Source organism: Clinocottus analis, unplaced genomic scaffold (assembly GCF_023055335.1).
Source record: "Clinocottus analis isolate CAN_PGR_092001 unplaced genomic scaffold, fCliAna1.0.p SCAF_52, whole genome shotgun sequence".
Classification (NCBI taxonomy): Eukaryota; Metazoa; Chordata; class Actinopteri; order Perciformes; family Cottidae; genus Clinocottus; species Clinocottus analis.
In genome coordinates, this window is record NW_027176210.1 from 513631 (window position 1) to 529499 (window position 15869).

At 53.6% G+C, this 15869-nt stretch overlaps 2 protein-coding genes across 5 annotated transcripts in view; one reads left to right on the top strand and one right to left on the bottom strand.

The window, feature by feature from the left end:
- Positions 1 to 6104, bottom strand: part of eipr1 (EARP complex and GARP complex interacting protein 1) — an 85210-nt gene extending 79106 nt beyond the window's left edge. For all 4 annotated transcript variants that reach the window (XR_011080052.1, XR_011080051.1, XM_068601607.1 and 1 more), the window contains exons 1-2: positions 5910 to 6104; positions 5663 to 5746 (exon numbers count right to left, since the gene is read on the bottom strand). Coding sequence is in view for 2 of the 4 variants with exons in the window: in XM_068601607.1 (XP_068457708.1) it covers positions 5663 to 5746; positions 5910 to 5951 (126 nt within the window). In the remaining 2 variants the exon portion in view is untranslated. The remainder of the gene's footprint in view (positions 1 to 5662; positions 5747 to 5909) is intronic.
- A 138-nt stretch (positions 6105 to 6242) lies between these two features.
- Positions 6243 to 15869, top strand: part of trappc12 (trafficking protein particle complex subunit 12) — a 33739-nt gene continuing 24112 nt past the window's right edge. The window contains exons 1-3 of the mRNA XM_068601594.1: positions 6243 to 6319; positions 6554 to 7874; positions 8193 to 8309. Coding sequence (XP_068457695.1) covers positions 6285 to 6319; positions 6554 to 7874; positions 8193 to 8309 — 1473 coding nt within the window. The 5' untranslated portion in view covers positions 6243 to 6284. The remainder of the gene's footprint in view (positions 6320 to 6553; positions 7875 to 8192; positions 8310 to 15869) is intronic.

Sequence of the window (15869 nt, forward strand, 5' to 3'; positions counted from 1 at the left end):
TCGTGTCCTCACGTCGTGTCCTCACGTCGTGTCCTCACGTCGTGTCCTCACATCGGCTCACGTCGTGTCCTCACAGCGTGTCCTCACGGCGTGTCCTCGGGTCGGCTCACGTCGTGTCCTCACGTCGTGTCCTCGGGTCGGCTCACGTCGTGTCCTCACGTCGTGTCCTCACGTCGTGTCCCCACGGCGTGTCCTGTTCTCGCGGCGTGTCCTGTCCTCGCGTCGTGTCCTCGCGTCGTGCCCTCGCGGCGTGCCCTCGCGGCGTGTCCTCGGGTCGGCTCACGTCGTCGGCTCACGTCGTCCTCACGTCGTGTACTCACGCTGTGTCCTCACGTCGGCTCACGGCGTGTCCTCACGGCGTCGGCTCACGGCGTGTCCTCGCGTCGTGTCCTCGCGTCGTGTCCTCGCGTCGTGTCCTCGCGTCGTGTCCTCGCGTCGTGTCCTCTCGGCGTGTCCTCTCGGCGTGTCCTCACGGCGTGTCCTCTCGGCGTGTCCTCACGTCGGCTCACGTCGTGTCCCCACGGCGTGTCCCCACGGCGTGTCCCCACGGCGTGTCCCCACGGCGTGTCCCCACGGCGTGTCCCCACGGCGGCTCACGTCGTGTCCTCACGTCGTGTCCTGACGTCGTGTCCTGACGTCGTGTCCTCACGGCGTGTCCTCACGGCGTGTCCTCACGGCGTGTCCTCACGGCGTGTCCTCACGGCGTGTCCTCACGGCGGCTCACGTCGTGTCCTCACGTCGTGTCCTCACGGCGTGTCCTCGGGTCGGCTCACGTCGTGTCCTCGGGTCGGCTCACGTCGTGTCCTCGGGTCGGCTCACGTCGTGTCCTCACGTCGTGTCGTCACGTCGGCTCACGTCGTGTCCTCACAGCGTGTCCTCACGGCGTGTCCTCGGGTCGGCTCACGTCGTGTCCTCACGTCGGCTCACGTCGTGTCCTCACGTCGTGTCCTCGGATCGGCTCACGTCGTGTCCTGACGTCGTGTCCTGACGTCGTGTCCTGACGTCGTGTCCTCACGTCGTGTCCTCACGTCGTGTCCTCACGTCGTGTCCTCACGTCGTGTCCTCACGTCGTGTCCTCACGTCGGCTCACGTCGTGTCCTCACGTCGTGTCCTCACGTCGTGTCCTCACATCGGCTCACGTCGTGTCCTCACGGCGTGTCCTCACGGCGTGTCCTCGGGTCGGCTCACGTCGTGTCCTCACGTCGTGTCCTCACGTCGTGTCCTCGGGTCGGCTCACGTCGTGTCCTCACGTCGTGTCCTCACGTCGTGTCCCCACGGCGTGTCCTGTTCTCGCGGCGTGTCCTGTCCTCGCGTCGTGTCCTCGCGTCGTGTCCTCGCGGCGTGCCCTCGCGGCGTGCCCTCGCGGCGTGCCCTCGCGGCGTGCCCTCGCGGCGTGTCCTCACGTCGGCTCACGTCGTGTCCTCACGTCGGCTCACGTCGTGTCCTCACGTCGTCGGCTCACGTCGTGTCCTCACGTCGTGTACTCACGCTGTGTCCTCACGTCGGCTCACGCTGTGTCCTCACGTCGGCTCACGGCGTGTCCTCACGTCGTGTCCTCGCGTCGTGTCCTCGCGTCGTGTCTTCACGGCGTGTCCTCACGGCGTGTCCTCACGGCGTGTCCTCATGGCGGCTCACATCGTGTCCTCACGTCGTGTCCTCACAGCGTGTCCCCACAGCGTGTCCTGACGTCGGCTCACGTCATGTCCTCACTTCGTGTCCTGTTGTCGGCTCACGCCGTGTCCTCACGCCGTGTCCTCACGCCGTGTCCTGTTGTCGGCTCATGTCATGTCCTCACGCCGTGTCCTCACGCCGTGTCCTCACGCCGTGTCCTCACGCCGTGTCCTCACGCCGTGTCCTCACGCCGTGTCCTGACGTCGGCTCACGTCGTGTCCTCACGTCATGTCCTCACGTCATGTCCTCACGGCGTGTCCCCACGGCGTGTCCCCACGGCGTGTCCTGTTGTCGGCTCACGTCATGTCCTCACGTCGTGTCCTCACGGCGTGTCCTCTCGGCGTGTCACGTCGTGTCCTCACGGTGTGTCCTCACGGCGTGTCCTGTTGTCGGCTCACGTCATGTCCTCGCGGCGTGTCCTCACGGCGTGTCCTGTTGTCGGCTCACGTCATGTCCTCACGTCGTGTCCTCACGGCGTGTCCTCTCGGCGTGTCACGTCGTGTCCTCTCGGCGTGTCCTCACGTCGGCGCACGTCGTGTCTCCACGGCGTGTCCTCTCGGCGTCTCCTCACGTCGGCTCACGTCGTGTCCTCGCGGTGTGTCCTGACGTCGGCTCACATCGTGTGCTCACGGCGTGTCAACACGGCGTGTCCCCACGTCGTGTCCCCACGGCGTGTCCCCACGGCGTGTCCCCACGGCGTGTCCTCTCGGCGTGTCCTCTCGGCGTGTCCTCTCGGCGTGTCCTCTCGGCGGCTCACAGCGTGTCCTCACAGCGTGTCCTGACGTCGGCTCACATCGTGTCCTCACGGCGTGTCCTGTTGTCGGCTTACGTCATGTCCTCACGTCGTGTCCTCTCGGCGTGTCCTCTCGGCGTGTCCTCTCGGCGTGTCCTCACGTCGGCTCACGTCGTGTCCCCACGTCGTGTCCCCACGGCGTGTCCCCACGGCGTGTCCTCACGGCGTGTCCCCACGGCGTGTCCCCACGGCGTGTCCCCACGGCGTGTCCCCACGGCGGCTCACGTCGTGTCCTCACGGCGTGTCCTCACGGCGTGTCCTCACGGCGTGTCCTCACGGCGTGTCCTGACGTCGGCTCACATCGTGTCCTCACGGCATGTCCTGTTGTCGGCTCACGTCGTGTTCTCACGTCGTGGCCTCTCGGCGTGTCCTCTCGGCGTGTCCTCTCGGCGTGTCCTCTCGGCGTGTCCTCACGGCGTGTCCTCACGGCGTGTCCTCTCGTCAGCTCACGTTGTGTCCTCACGTCGTGTCCTCACGTCGTGTCCTCACGTCGTGTCCTCACGTCGTGTCCTCACAGCGTGTCCTGACGTCGGCTCACATCGTGTCCTCACGGCGTGTCCTGTTGTCGGCTCACGTCATGTCCTCACGTCGTGTCCTCTCGGCGTGTCCTCACGTCGGCTCACGTCGTGTCCCCACGTCGTGTCCCCACGGCGTGTCCCCACGGCGTGTCCTCACGGCGTGTCCCCACGGCGTGTCCCCACGGCGTGTCCCCACGGCGTGTCCCCACGGCGGCTCACGTCGTGTCCTCACGTCGTGTCCTCACGTCGTGTCCTCACGGCGTGTCCTCACGGCGTGTCCTGACGTCGGCTCACATCGTGTCCTCACGGCATGTCCTGTTGTCGGCTCACGTCGTGTTCTCACGTCGTGGCCTCTCGGCGTGTCCTCTCGGCGTGTCCTCTCGGCGTGTCCTCACGGCGTGTCCTCACGGCGTGTCCTCTCGTCAGCTCACGTTGTGTCCTCACGTCGTGTCCTCACGTCGTGTCCTCACGTCGTGTCCTCACGTCGTGTCCTCACAGCGTGTCCTGACGTCGGCTCACATCGTGTCCTCACGGCGTGTCCTGTTGTCGGCTCACGTCATGTCCTCACGTCGTGTCCTCTCGGCGTGTCCTCACGTCGGCTCACGTCGTGTCCCCACGGCGTGTCCCCACGGCGTGTCCCCACGGCGTGTCCCCACGGCGTGTCCCCACGGCGTGTCCTCACGGCGTGTCCTCACGGCGGCTCACGTCGTGTCCTCACGTCGTGTCCTCACGGCGGGTTCTCACGGCGTGTCCTCACGGCGTGTCCTCACGGCGTGTCCTGACGTCGGCTCACATCGTGTCCTCACGGCATGTCCTGTTGTCGGCTCACGTCGTGTTCTCACGTCGTGTCCTCACGGCGTGTCCTCTCGGCGTGTCCTCTCGGCGTGTCCTCTCGGCGTGTCCTCTCGGCGTGTCCTCACGTCGGCTCACGTCGTGTCCTCGCGGCGTGTCCTGACGTCAGCTCACATCGTGTCCTCACGGCGTGTCCTCACGGCGTGTCCCCACGGCGTGTCCCCACGGCGTGTCCCCACGGCGTGTCCGCACGGCGTGTCCTCTCGTCGGCTCACAGCGTGTCCTCACAGCGTGTCCTGACGTCGGCTCACATCGTGTCCTCACGGCGTGTCCTCACGGCGTGTCCTCACGGCGTGTCCTGTTGTCGGCTCACGTCATGTCCTCACGTCGTGTCCTCTCGGCGTGTCCTCTCGGCGTGTCCTCACGTCGGCTCACGTCGTGTCCCCACGGCGTGTCCTCACGGCGTGTCCCCACGGCGTGTCCTCACGGCGTGTCCCCACGGCGTGTCCTCACGGCGTGTCCCCACGGCGTGTCCTCGCGGCGTGTCCTCACGGCGGCTCACGTCGTGTCCTCACGGTGGCTCACGTCGTGTCCTCACGGCGGCTCACGCCGTGTCCTCACGTCGTGTCCTCACGGCGTGTTCTCACAGCGTGTCCTCACAGCGTGTCCTGACGTCGGCTCACATCGTGTCCTCACGGCGTGTCCTCACGGCGTGTCCTCACGGCGTGTCCTGTTGTCGGCTCACGTCATGTCCTCACGTCGTGTCCTCTCGGCGTGTCCTCTCGGCGTGTCCTCACGTCGGCTCACGTCGTGTCCCCACGGCGTGTCCTCACGGCGTGTCCCCACGGCGTGTCCTCACGGCGTGTCCCCACGGCGTGTCCTCGCGGCGTGTCCTCACGGCGGCTCACGTCGTGTCCTCACGGTGGCTCACGTCGTGTCCTCACGGCGGCTCACGCCGTGTCCTCACGTCGTGTCCTCACGGCGTGTTCTCACGGTGTGTCCTCACGGCGTGTCCTGACGTCGGCTCACATCGTGTCCTCACGGGGTGTCCTGTTGTCGGCTCACGTTGTGTTCTCACGTCGTGTCCTCACGGCGTGTCCTCTCGGCGTGTCCTCACGTCGGCTCACATGGGGACCGTGGGGACACGCCGTGGGGACACGCCGTGAGGACACGCCGTGAGGACACGATGTGAGCCGACACTGGTATTGGGTGGGGGGGTTACAGACCCATGTGGGGTCCAGAGGCTCTCTGCTGACGCCCGTAAACGTCCCGATCACAGCAACATAAACACAGACAGAGGGCAGGGACCAAATGTATAGATGCCAACCACTGTTAAACATCAAGAAGAAGAAGAAGAAGAAGAAGAAGAAGAAGAAGAAGAAGAAGAAGTGCAAGAAGAAGAACAAGTGCAAGAAGAAGAAGAAGAAGAAGAAGAAGAAGAAGAAGAAGAAGAAGAAGAAGAAGAAGAAGAAGCCAGGTCAGGGTTTCTGCTTCTTCGGACACAAACATTTCTTGTGGGTCCTAAGTGATGATTGAGAGGGGATTATCTTTGTATCAGTCTGTACATTATTTCTTAGGAATTGTTGCATATAATACCTTCAACCTGCGTGTATGATTGTTTTTCGATACTGTATGGCGTTGTGAGTTGTTGGATTAGCTATGAGATGAGCAAAGGAGATGCAGCGTTGTGCATCCCCACAGAAGAAAGGGTCATGCAGGAGTAGACGGTATGATACTCCCACAACGCTTTGTCTTTATCATTGTCATCAAAAGACACAAATAATTTAAAGAAATGTGAATCACTGTGAATTCACGAGTAATAGTAGAAATAGAGGGTGCCTGCTGCAGTCAGGTGATTACGTAATGGGCCATGCGCGGGGTTTCTTACCTGGTTGTCAAACTTCAGGGACTGTGTGCCCACAAGGAAACGGATGGCATCAGTCTCAGCTGTCTGGGCAGTAAGTGCTCGTGCCTGCAAAGTAAACGCACAATGACACGACAGTCAGTTCACATAAACACGTTTAAATGAAGAATAGCAGAATAACAGAGTTGCGTTTAGACTAGCATGTAGGAATACGTGAACCAGAAGAGAGCTGGCACTCAGGTGAATAGTGATGAATGGTGAGGACGGTTACCTGGAACTCGAGACCATAAATGACGGGAGCGTCGTCCTCCATGTCTCAGTATGTTGCCAGAGGGTGAGCTTACTAATCTTTTTTGTTTCTTTTAAACGTCGTCTCGTAGTAAGGAGAACAGTACACAAATGCTGCAACTGTACTACGTATTGTTCAAAACCAACACAACACAGTCACAGACTGTAGGTGCACTTCCGCGATTTAAACCCTTGGGTAAAAAAGAAGTGTGTGGAAAAAACACGTAATGGCCGACGTGCAAAGTCGTGTACGTTTATAAAGTTACGTAAACGCAGTCAAGAATACAAACATGAAACGATGGCATGAGATTTGTCCGCTCTGGACCACCGTACACGGAGGGTTCCTTTGGAGCTGCGCATGCGCACTAGGGTGCTATCTGTCAGCGCAATAAGGTGAGAAACATTGCCGTGTTTGTGTTTGTAATTTGGCGTCTGTCCTTGCGTGGTAATATTTATACAACGGTGTTACGGTTCGCTCTTTATAAAGTGTGTGGGTGGCCATTAGTCAAGCATTTATTTCACCTGTTCACCAGCTGCTCGGCTAAATGACCGTGCAGTAGCCGGTCGGCTAATGTAGCCTTGAGGTTAGCAAGCCATAAGTCATTTATCCGTGTGTTGACTTGTCAGGAGCAGTACGATGGACGGCGGGGAGGCTCCTGCTCTGCGGCCGGTCACGTTGGACATCACAGTGGAAGATGTCACCACGGAAGCCCCTCCACCGCCGACCAGCAGCCAGACGCCCTCCAGAGACCTCGTCCCCCAGGTAGACAGCATCGACCTGGGCGGGGAGCTTGTGACCCCCCCGGAGGACAGCAGCGCCACACCTTCAGAGAGCCTGATGGACAAGCTCAACGACCAGATGATGGAGAGCGTCATGATTTCTGACTCTCCTAATAACAGCGAGGAGGAAGACGTGGCTCCCATGGACTCCTTTCTGGATGGAGTGGAAGAGGAAGAGGCTGCAGTGGAGGCATCAGACGACAAACAAGAACAAAGTGAAATCGGACAGAATACTACTGAGATCAGATATTCCCTGGAGGAACAGGAGCCAGGTGGTTCTCTGGAGGAAGCAGATGAGGACACAAAGGAGCAAGCAGTCACACAAGTGCAAGTCATCGCCTGTGTTTCTCCCCAAGGTGACACAGAGAGTCCGTGTGATCTGAACAGTGGGGATCCAGCACCACAAGAAGCTAAAGGGACGAGCCCGAAAGATGAGCCTGTGCCGGTGTGCACCATATTCAGCCACGGCAACCAGCCGAAGTCTCTTGTGCCAGATGGCTTCCAGCCCACCCTCATCAAGTCCCCCAGCTTCAGCATGGGAAGTGGTGGAGGAAGCAGTGAGGCCGTGACCCCCAGCAAGCTGACGGCCCCACTCGTGTGCCAGCCCAGCCCCAGCCTCAGTAAGTTCTTCACGGACAATGGACAGGTCAACCCAGCCTCCGACTTCTTTGACTCCTTTACGGTCCCCTCCTCCTTCATCTCTGTTTCAAACCCGAATGCTGAGATCCCTCCTGGCCCCAGCCCAGCGACCATAGTACACACCCCTGAGCGGCAGCTCTCCTCCACCTCTTCCTCCATCTCTACCCCTGGAGGACCTCTGGACTCTGGTGCCCCCACCCCGAGTTCAGTGTTTGGCCCTGCCCCTGCGGAGTCCACCGCCAAGGCCCAACCTCCTCCACCCCAAGCATCCCCAGCTCCAACTCAAGCCGCCACCCCCCCAGCCACTCAGCCGGCGCCCTTCAACCAGCTGCAGGCCGCGTTCTCGGGCAGCGATGACCCATTTGCGACGGCGCTCAGCCTGAGCGAGGTGGACAGGCGCCATGATGCCTGGCTGCCGTCCGAGGAGACCAGGAAGGTGTTGATCTCTGTGGCCACCCAGCAGTACAGCCCGTCCTTCATAGAGACCAACAGACTCACCATGCCCGGACTCAAGTTCGACAACCTTCAGGTAGGACGAGCACCTGGGCTGTAAAATGCTTATCATAAAACATATGTCTTGAGAAAGTTCACACTCACAGTGTTAACACCAGAAGTTCATTTTACTCATCATAGTACTACTCGGCTTGTGAGACCACACGTTTTTAACCAATAGTACGAGCATAGCGTGGTCATGTATGTAAAGAGGAGACTTGTGGGTACCGCTTTAGTTCCCTCTAGCTTTCAGACAAAAACAACTCTCTATTGAGCGCTTTAGCATGATGTTAATTTTGTGTGTGTGTGTGTGTGTGTGTGTGTGTGTGTGTGTGTGTGTGTGTTTTGGCTGCAGGGTGACGCTGTAAAAGACCTGATGCTTCGTTTCCTGGGGGAGCCGGCGGCGATGAAGCGGCAGGTCCTCACCGCCGGCTCAGTGGAACCGTCCTTCACGGGCCTCAAGCGTCTCATCGTAAGTCCCTCCTTCACTTCCTGTCGAGCCCTCAGCGGAGGCCCGGAGCCCTCAGCGGAGGCCCGGAGCCCTCAGCCCTAACCCTAACCCTCAGCGGATCTGTCATCTCTCTCTCTCTATCATCTCTCTCTGTCATATATCTCTCTCTATTATCTCTTTTTATATCATCTCTTTATCTCTTTTTATATCATCTCTCTCTCTCTCTCTCTCTCTCTCTCTCTCTCTCTCTCTCTCTCTCTTTCTCTCTCTCTGAAACCTTTCGGAGGACAGACTTCTTTTGTTTTGCCTTACCGTGATGCTGCGCTTTTATTCTGAAAAAACAGTTCTCACTGGATCGACATGAGTTTACAACCAGCTTCTTCTACTATCTATTTATCTATCTATCTATCTATCTATCTATCTATCTATCTATCTATCTATCTATCTATCTATCTATCTATCTATCTATCTATCATCATCTCTCACTCTATCGTCTCCCTCCAGTCCATCATAACTTTGGACCCACAAATGACCCTGAGAGACAGTTGTTGTTTAAAACATATGCACACTATGATGGGAGGAGGAGGAGGAAGAGGAGGAGGAAGAGATCCACTTGGCTCAAAAGTTCTTTTCTCCTGCTGTGCCCATGTATTATGCATAGGACTGCTGTGCATATTTCAAGGGCCTTCTGGACTTGGTCTACACACACACACACTCACACACACACACAGAAGCTGGTACGTTCAGCTTGCAGTCACTGCACTATACTGTGTGTGTGTGTGTGTGTGTGTGTGTCAGGGTGTGGGTGGCTTCCTGGAGCAAGAGGCAGCAGGAAAGGAGAGACAGAGAGCTCGCGGCTTACAGGAGGGATGTCAAGGAATCACGAGTGGAGACGGAGAGCCACAGCAGCCGGGAGAGGCCGGGGGAGGCCGGGGGAGGCCGGGGGAGGCCGGGGGAGGCCGAGGGAGGCCGGGGGAGGCCGAGGGAGGCCGAGGTTGCACACGCTCACATCTGGCTTGTGGAGTGCAGAGCTTCTGTGGGTTTCAGATCGCTCCATACGTCCGATTGTGGTGTTGTTGTGTTTGAGTGAGGAGTCACGGCTCTGATGAAGATGGAAGACCCCTGAGTTTCATCTCGATGCTCCTCTCCCTCAGTGGCTGCCATCAGTCTGAAGTTTTATTTGTTTTTTGGGATGCATGGAGGGTGCAGATCTTTGACTAGTGATGTGATCAGCTTTTCCATGTTGGTCTCAAGGGTCCTCTTGGCAACAACAACAACAACAAGCTGTCGTTCCTCCTCCACCTCCAAGTTTCTTCTTATGTTTCCTTCTTAATAGCGTTACAAACGTGTGGAAAAGGCTTAGAAATTTGCCTTGATGACGACTTACCCAGCGTGATACACCCCCCTCCATGCCTCTTGTTGTGAATTAGCACACGGGGCTATCAGGCATCACCAAACAGTTTTCATTCAAACCAAAGAAACCCTGTGTGAAGTCCTACTTGTGCTCCCGACCAGGAGGTGACCAGGAGGTCACCAGGAGACCGGCGGTCTTGTTCGGCAGCTCTTCATCAGGCTGCGGATCGGACTGAAGGACGACGGCTCCACCCGCTGCGTCTCCGGGTGGAGCCCAGGCGCCTGAGCCGACGGCTCTTTGACGTACCGATAGATGACAAACTGAAACAAATCACATTTTCAAACATTCAGCCGTGTGCTTTCCTGATAAAATCGGAGCGTTGTTTGTCTTTGGGATGTTAATCATTTCTAGTTTAACTGGTTCGATGGTATCAGGTACACAGATAAAAGAAATACACACAAATGAAAAGGACCAGCGCAAAATCTCAGAGGAGCACCGTCTGTGGCTCAGTGGAGGAGCGGGTCATCCTTCAATCAGAAGAGCTAGTACACGTGTACTAGTAGTACACGTGTACTAGTAGTACACGTGTACTAGTACATGTTCATGGAGGCTGTGCCGACAGTGTCTGAAGCATCAGAAGGGCGGCAGGCGGCACTTTGCTTGGAAGCTTCAGCGTATGAATGGCTGAATGAAGGCTTGTCGTGGGAAATGATTTTGAGTGGTCGGAAGACAGGAAAAGTGCAGCACAAGTCTGTTTACCATTCACAGCCATTCTATAGGAGTATGAATACATGAGCACAGTATCCCGAGACATCGCCATCTGCCCTCTCAATCCACATCCACTGGAAATCATTTGAGTCACTTATCAATAACTTATGAAATATCCCAACTCCTCGGATCAAACAAGCTGGCAGACACAAGCTGTGAGCTTCTCTGTGGCTGAGAGCAGCTTGAGGTGAGGGTGAAGTGGGCGTGGCCACCAAAAGTTTCATCTGTCGCAGCCTGATGTTGTCAGCTGATCGATCGCTTTTGATTGATAAGTGTAAGCATCAGTGTGTCGTCCTTCCTCTGGTGTCACATGTCAGGCTGCTTCCAAACCTACTGGATGATGTCAGCTTTCATCATCCTGTGTGTGTGTGTGTGTGTGTGTGTGTGTGTGTGTGTGTGTGTGTGTGTGTGTGTGTGTGTGTGTGTGTGTGTTAGAGCTCTGCTCTGAGCTGGCAGGATGAGTCATGCTGCAGAGTGTGACTGCCTCCACGCACTCCCTCATTCCATCCACGCACATGCACATACATGAACAAATGAACACGGATTACACTCCCAACATGAGAGACTTGTAACTTAAGTCAAAATGAACCCCAAACAACTTTTTTTCTTTTTTTTAATGATTCAGGTTCAGGTCTAAATCTGGCATAATAAATCTGCACTGTACTGGTTTAAACTGCTGTGTTGTAATTTAGGTCCTCTATTGGCTGATCTGGAGGCGGGTGACATAGATACACCCGTTGCCTTATTAAACCAACGTCCCATGGCTGTGTAGACTGGCGAGGAGGATCAGTGAAGAGTAGCTTTTTAACTTAGCCTGTGAGAAGTGCTAATCAGTAGCAGGAGTTGTGGCTAACTTCAGGCCTTCTCTCTTTAATGTGCAGGATGGATGAGGCTGCAGCTCGGCCTGCGTCCTGGAAAGCTCTCTCTCGACCGCACACTCGCTAACGTGATGCACTGAGTTGTTCCTTGAAAGAGTTTGTCCGTCTTTACTGGCCAGATTGATGTGTATTCTCCATAAGTATTTCCACCTTTAGAAACTGGTGAGACACATAACTTGACATGTTTTGTCCAAACAGCCGTCAAAAAAACGAAACAAAGATATTCAATTGACAAAGATATCATATGTTTAATTCTCCTCAATGTCTTGGCTCTGCAGCTCTTCTGGATTACATTGCGGGTCAGGTTTGAGGCTCTTGCTCGTGCAGCATCAGGAGGTTCATGTCTCCAGAAACATTCACATTAGTCATAACGCTCTCATCGACCTCCAGTCCCGGTCTGGCCTGATCCCATCCCGCGTCTCATCTACGACCCAGTGAGAAATGGCACATTCTTAAATGAATATTATTTTGCATTTGATGATACTTTTGCAAAATGTGACCATATTGCACTCCAGGCCCACTTCTTACACCGACTGGCTGGACTGATTTAACCAGAGTTTCAGATGATTCACTCTGTTTAAAATGAAGCACGGTTCCTTCTGTCACGCATCTATTTTAGAAGCCGTTGGCTTTTGAGGTCGGATGCTAAAAAGACTGCAGTCCGTCCCGGCCTCCCCTCGACTTCCCCTCGCTGTGACCTCTGTGCGGTCAGCAGAGTGGTATCTGGCTCAGCACCACCCTGGCCAGCCTCATCTGTCTCTCTCATTAGCAGTCACCCCTCATCTCCTCACCCCTCCTCTCGTTTCCTCCTCTCCTTCATCTCTTCCTCCCCCTCTGCACGATCCACCGGAGACTCTAACCTCTCTTCCCTCCCACAGTGTGACGCCGTCTGGGCCACCGGCCAACGTGTGTGTGTGTGTGTGTGTGTGTGTGTGTCTCTGTCTGGGTCGGACAGACACACCCCCATAATCACTGCAACGACCCAGCTGCTGCCTCGCACTTTGATATCATTGCGCTAACCTTTACTTGTCATTATCGTAACCTTTTTACACGCCTGTCATTTCCTCCAAACCAGCTTCAGTCGGCGACCGGGCTCCGGGTATTGCAGCGTCAGCTTCCATCGCGCTGAAGGGCATGTTAAAAACCTGAGCGCTGGTGGTTTTCGCCTCGCTTCGTTTTGCCGAAGTGCACAGGGTGTGCGCACCGTTTCAGGTGACGCTTTCAGCCATCGTGCCTATTGGTGATCACTGCTCTCCAACTTCTTACAGTGACATTGAGATCTAAAAGTGACTGATGGCGTCGCCTCTTTTGTTTTTACCGGTATATGCTGGTTCCTACTGCTATGCTCCTGCAGTCCTACTTATGGCACACGACTGTTTTTTGAAAGCACTTTCAAGATAAGAGAGAGATTTATCTGACTGCTTGTCTTAATGCGTGTAAAGGAAGCCTGGTGTAGGATGTTGAGGATGCGGATACAGAGCGATGCATCCAAGCACAGTGACAACTTTTGACATGCATACCAACACTCCACGTAGAGATGCATGCCAAACAATAACAGACCACTTTTCTGTCAGTACGGAGAAAACACACCTACTCTTACATGGTGAAACACTTCCATATCAACTATGAACAGATCTTGGGAATATGCAGATGTCATCAAATAACTTACAAATGGCTGCAGGCGAACGTGAATATTTATAGAGGAATCTTCACTTTGATTCATGTATTTTTCCGGAATAAAAGCAGAAAACAGTATTTTCTTCACGTAAACTAGTCACTGATTGGCCGGATGTGCTGAGGTGAGAAGGCAACAGGATGTAAAGTTCTCTCTCTTGAGCTTTGTGTTCCTTTGGTTTAGTTCATTTCTTCCCTTTAGTACTCAATGTGTGTGTCATCATCAGCCCTTGCTCCAGGTGTTGTGGCTGTTCCAACAAGCGTAAACATTTCGGCCCCATTGATTGTCCGACAGCTGATGCGTCTTTCCCCGTCAGACTCTGTTGTAGTGATGACTCTGAGTTCCCAGATCTTTTACTTTAGTGCCAAAGGACCCAACTGAAACGATGTGGCTGTACCAAGTCGGTCAGAGTCGTCTCCGGGTCTTTCAGTGCTGGTGGAAAACTTTGTGTGTGATGTACTTTGGGAGACAGCGGATTTAAATCAGACGTTCTCTTTAACGCAGTCTTCTTCAGCAGCACCCTCAGAGGAGAAGGCGAGCGGGACGCTCTGTTATTGTTGACAACCAAACCATCAAAAGTGATCCAGTAGCACACCAGTCAATCAGTGGTTAATGTTACCCAGAGGAGCGTCGCTTAGATCTCTGAAGCTGTGTTGAGCCGTCTCAGGGAGTGTTACGCAGAGTTCTCTTCCGACCCACGAGCTAGTGCGCTGTCTTCACATGATGTAGTATGCCGTTTCCCAGCGATACTGTTTAAAGACCACAGCGGTCGCCTGCGGGAGGCCAAGCGGCTGCTGTGGGACGTTCATATCGGCCCGGTAGCGGAGCGGGCCGTCCTCCAGCTCCAGGACGATGTTCCTGTCGCCTGGTTCACGAGTCTGACGAACTGCACTTTTTTTTACCATTTTATTTTTATTCAACAATAAGGCATTGATAATAATCAATGCCTTATATAATGTAATTATAGTCCTAACCCGGTTCCCTCTATATGCATCAATCATTACTTGTACCACCTTGTTCACTTCTAGAGAGAGCTCCTGTTCAATCAGTTTCCCATAATAATCCCGTATCTGTAAGTATTTGTAGAATTCCTGCCAATCCAGGTCATATTTTGTTTTCAAGTCTTGAAAACTCCTTATCCTCCCTTTGTCCACCAGTGTGCACCATGCACTTCTCCGCCCACCTTCTGAATCCCCCACCGTGCCCAGCTGGTTTAAAACTGCTATCAAAAGCCACCCATTTCAATAAATTTGCGTTCTTCTCCACCTTATTATGTCTAAGTAATTTGAACCATAATTCCAAGGTAAATTTTGTAATTGAATCCATTTGATTTTTAACCTTCTTAAATGTTTCCTTATCTCGGATTATACTCTGTATCGGACACGTTCCAAATGATTTGTCCATTTCTTTCCATTTTGCTTCATAATCCAGTTTACACCAACTATGCACATATCTTAGCTGAGCCGCGTGGAAGTATTCTTTCAGGTTCGGCAGACTCAGGCCTTCCTTCTCCCTCTTTAGCTGCAGAGTTCTGAATCTCATCTTGGCCTTTTTCCCCCCCAAATGAATCTGGATATCATCCTGTCCCATGCTATGAATTGTGTTTGAGGTATCTCTATTGGTAACGCTGGGAACAAATACAAAAGTCTGGGTAATACATTCATTCTTATTAACTCAATCCTTGAGCTAAAATCCAACGTTAGGGTGGTCCATCTATGTATATCTTTTAATAATTCTCGATTATTTTTATCATAATTTGCCTTATATAGTCCTAATACGTTCCTGGTCACTTCTACCCCTAAATAGTTAATTTTCTTTAGATTCCAATTTAAATTGTATTTTTCCCTGATCTCCTTTGTTGGTGTATAATTGATAGTGAGCACTTGAGTTTTAGTTATATTTATACCCTAATAGCTGTCCATATGCGTTCAAGAGGTCCAACAATTCAGTCAACGATTCACTAGGTCATTCGAGGAATGCAATGACGTCATCTGCGAAGAGGCCGACCTTATGTTCCACTCCTCGCACTGTCACTCCTTGGATTCTCCTATTTTCGCGTATGGCTCGGGCCTGTGGTTCAATAAAGTATGCAAACAGGGTTGGTGACAAACAGCATCCCTGTCTGGTTGATTTCTGTAGTTCAAATTTGTTAGATATGTTTCCATTTATTTTGATTCAAGCCGTAGGTCGTTGTATTGATTTATCATTGAATCCAAACTTCTCTAACACTGTGAATAGGAAAGTCCAATTTACCCGACCAACTGCACTTTAAGCATGTTACAAATGTTATCACACAAACACAGTGTAAATCCAAAATGCAGGGGCTCCATTGAAGTAGCATCGAGTTCCCTGTGTTAACCAAAGCTGGTGTTAGGACTTTTGTTTTTAATCTGATTTGCCTGGAGGCATCGGGTCTTCCGAGAGAACAAGTGGGCGTTCGTTTGTTCGTCAAGCTTTGTTGTGCAGGTTTTTACTCGCCAAAGGAAAAAGCTGAACCTCAGATGGGCAACGCGGTCTAGAAGCCTCACCCCTTTTGAACTCGCAACGACACTGTGTGTGTGCGCATGTGTGTGTAGCAATGCAATACATGGCCAATCACAAGTTTAATCAATAAAGTTATTTCCTGTAATGAAGCTCTCTTTAAATCCAAGTTATCTCTATCAAGATGATTTAGACCATATAGACTTCAGGATTATTTAACATAATTATTCATTAACTTTGGACATCAGCCATTTAGGAAAGAACACTTTCATGTTAAATGCATCAATCTGGTGCACTTTGATCGCAAAGTTAGGGTCTGGGTCTGTGGAGAGCTGCGGAGAGGACACGGCTAAAACATGCAGGCGCTCTAAAAGGCACGTTAAGACGGCTGAAAAGAGGCTAGTAAGCTGCGGTAGTGTCCTTAG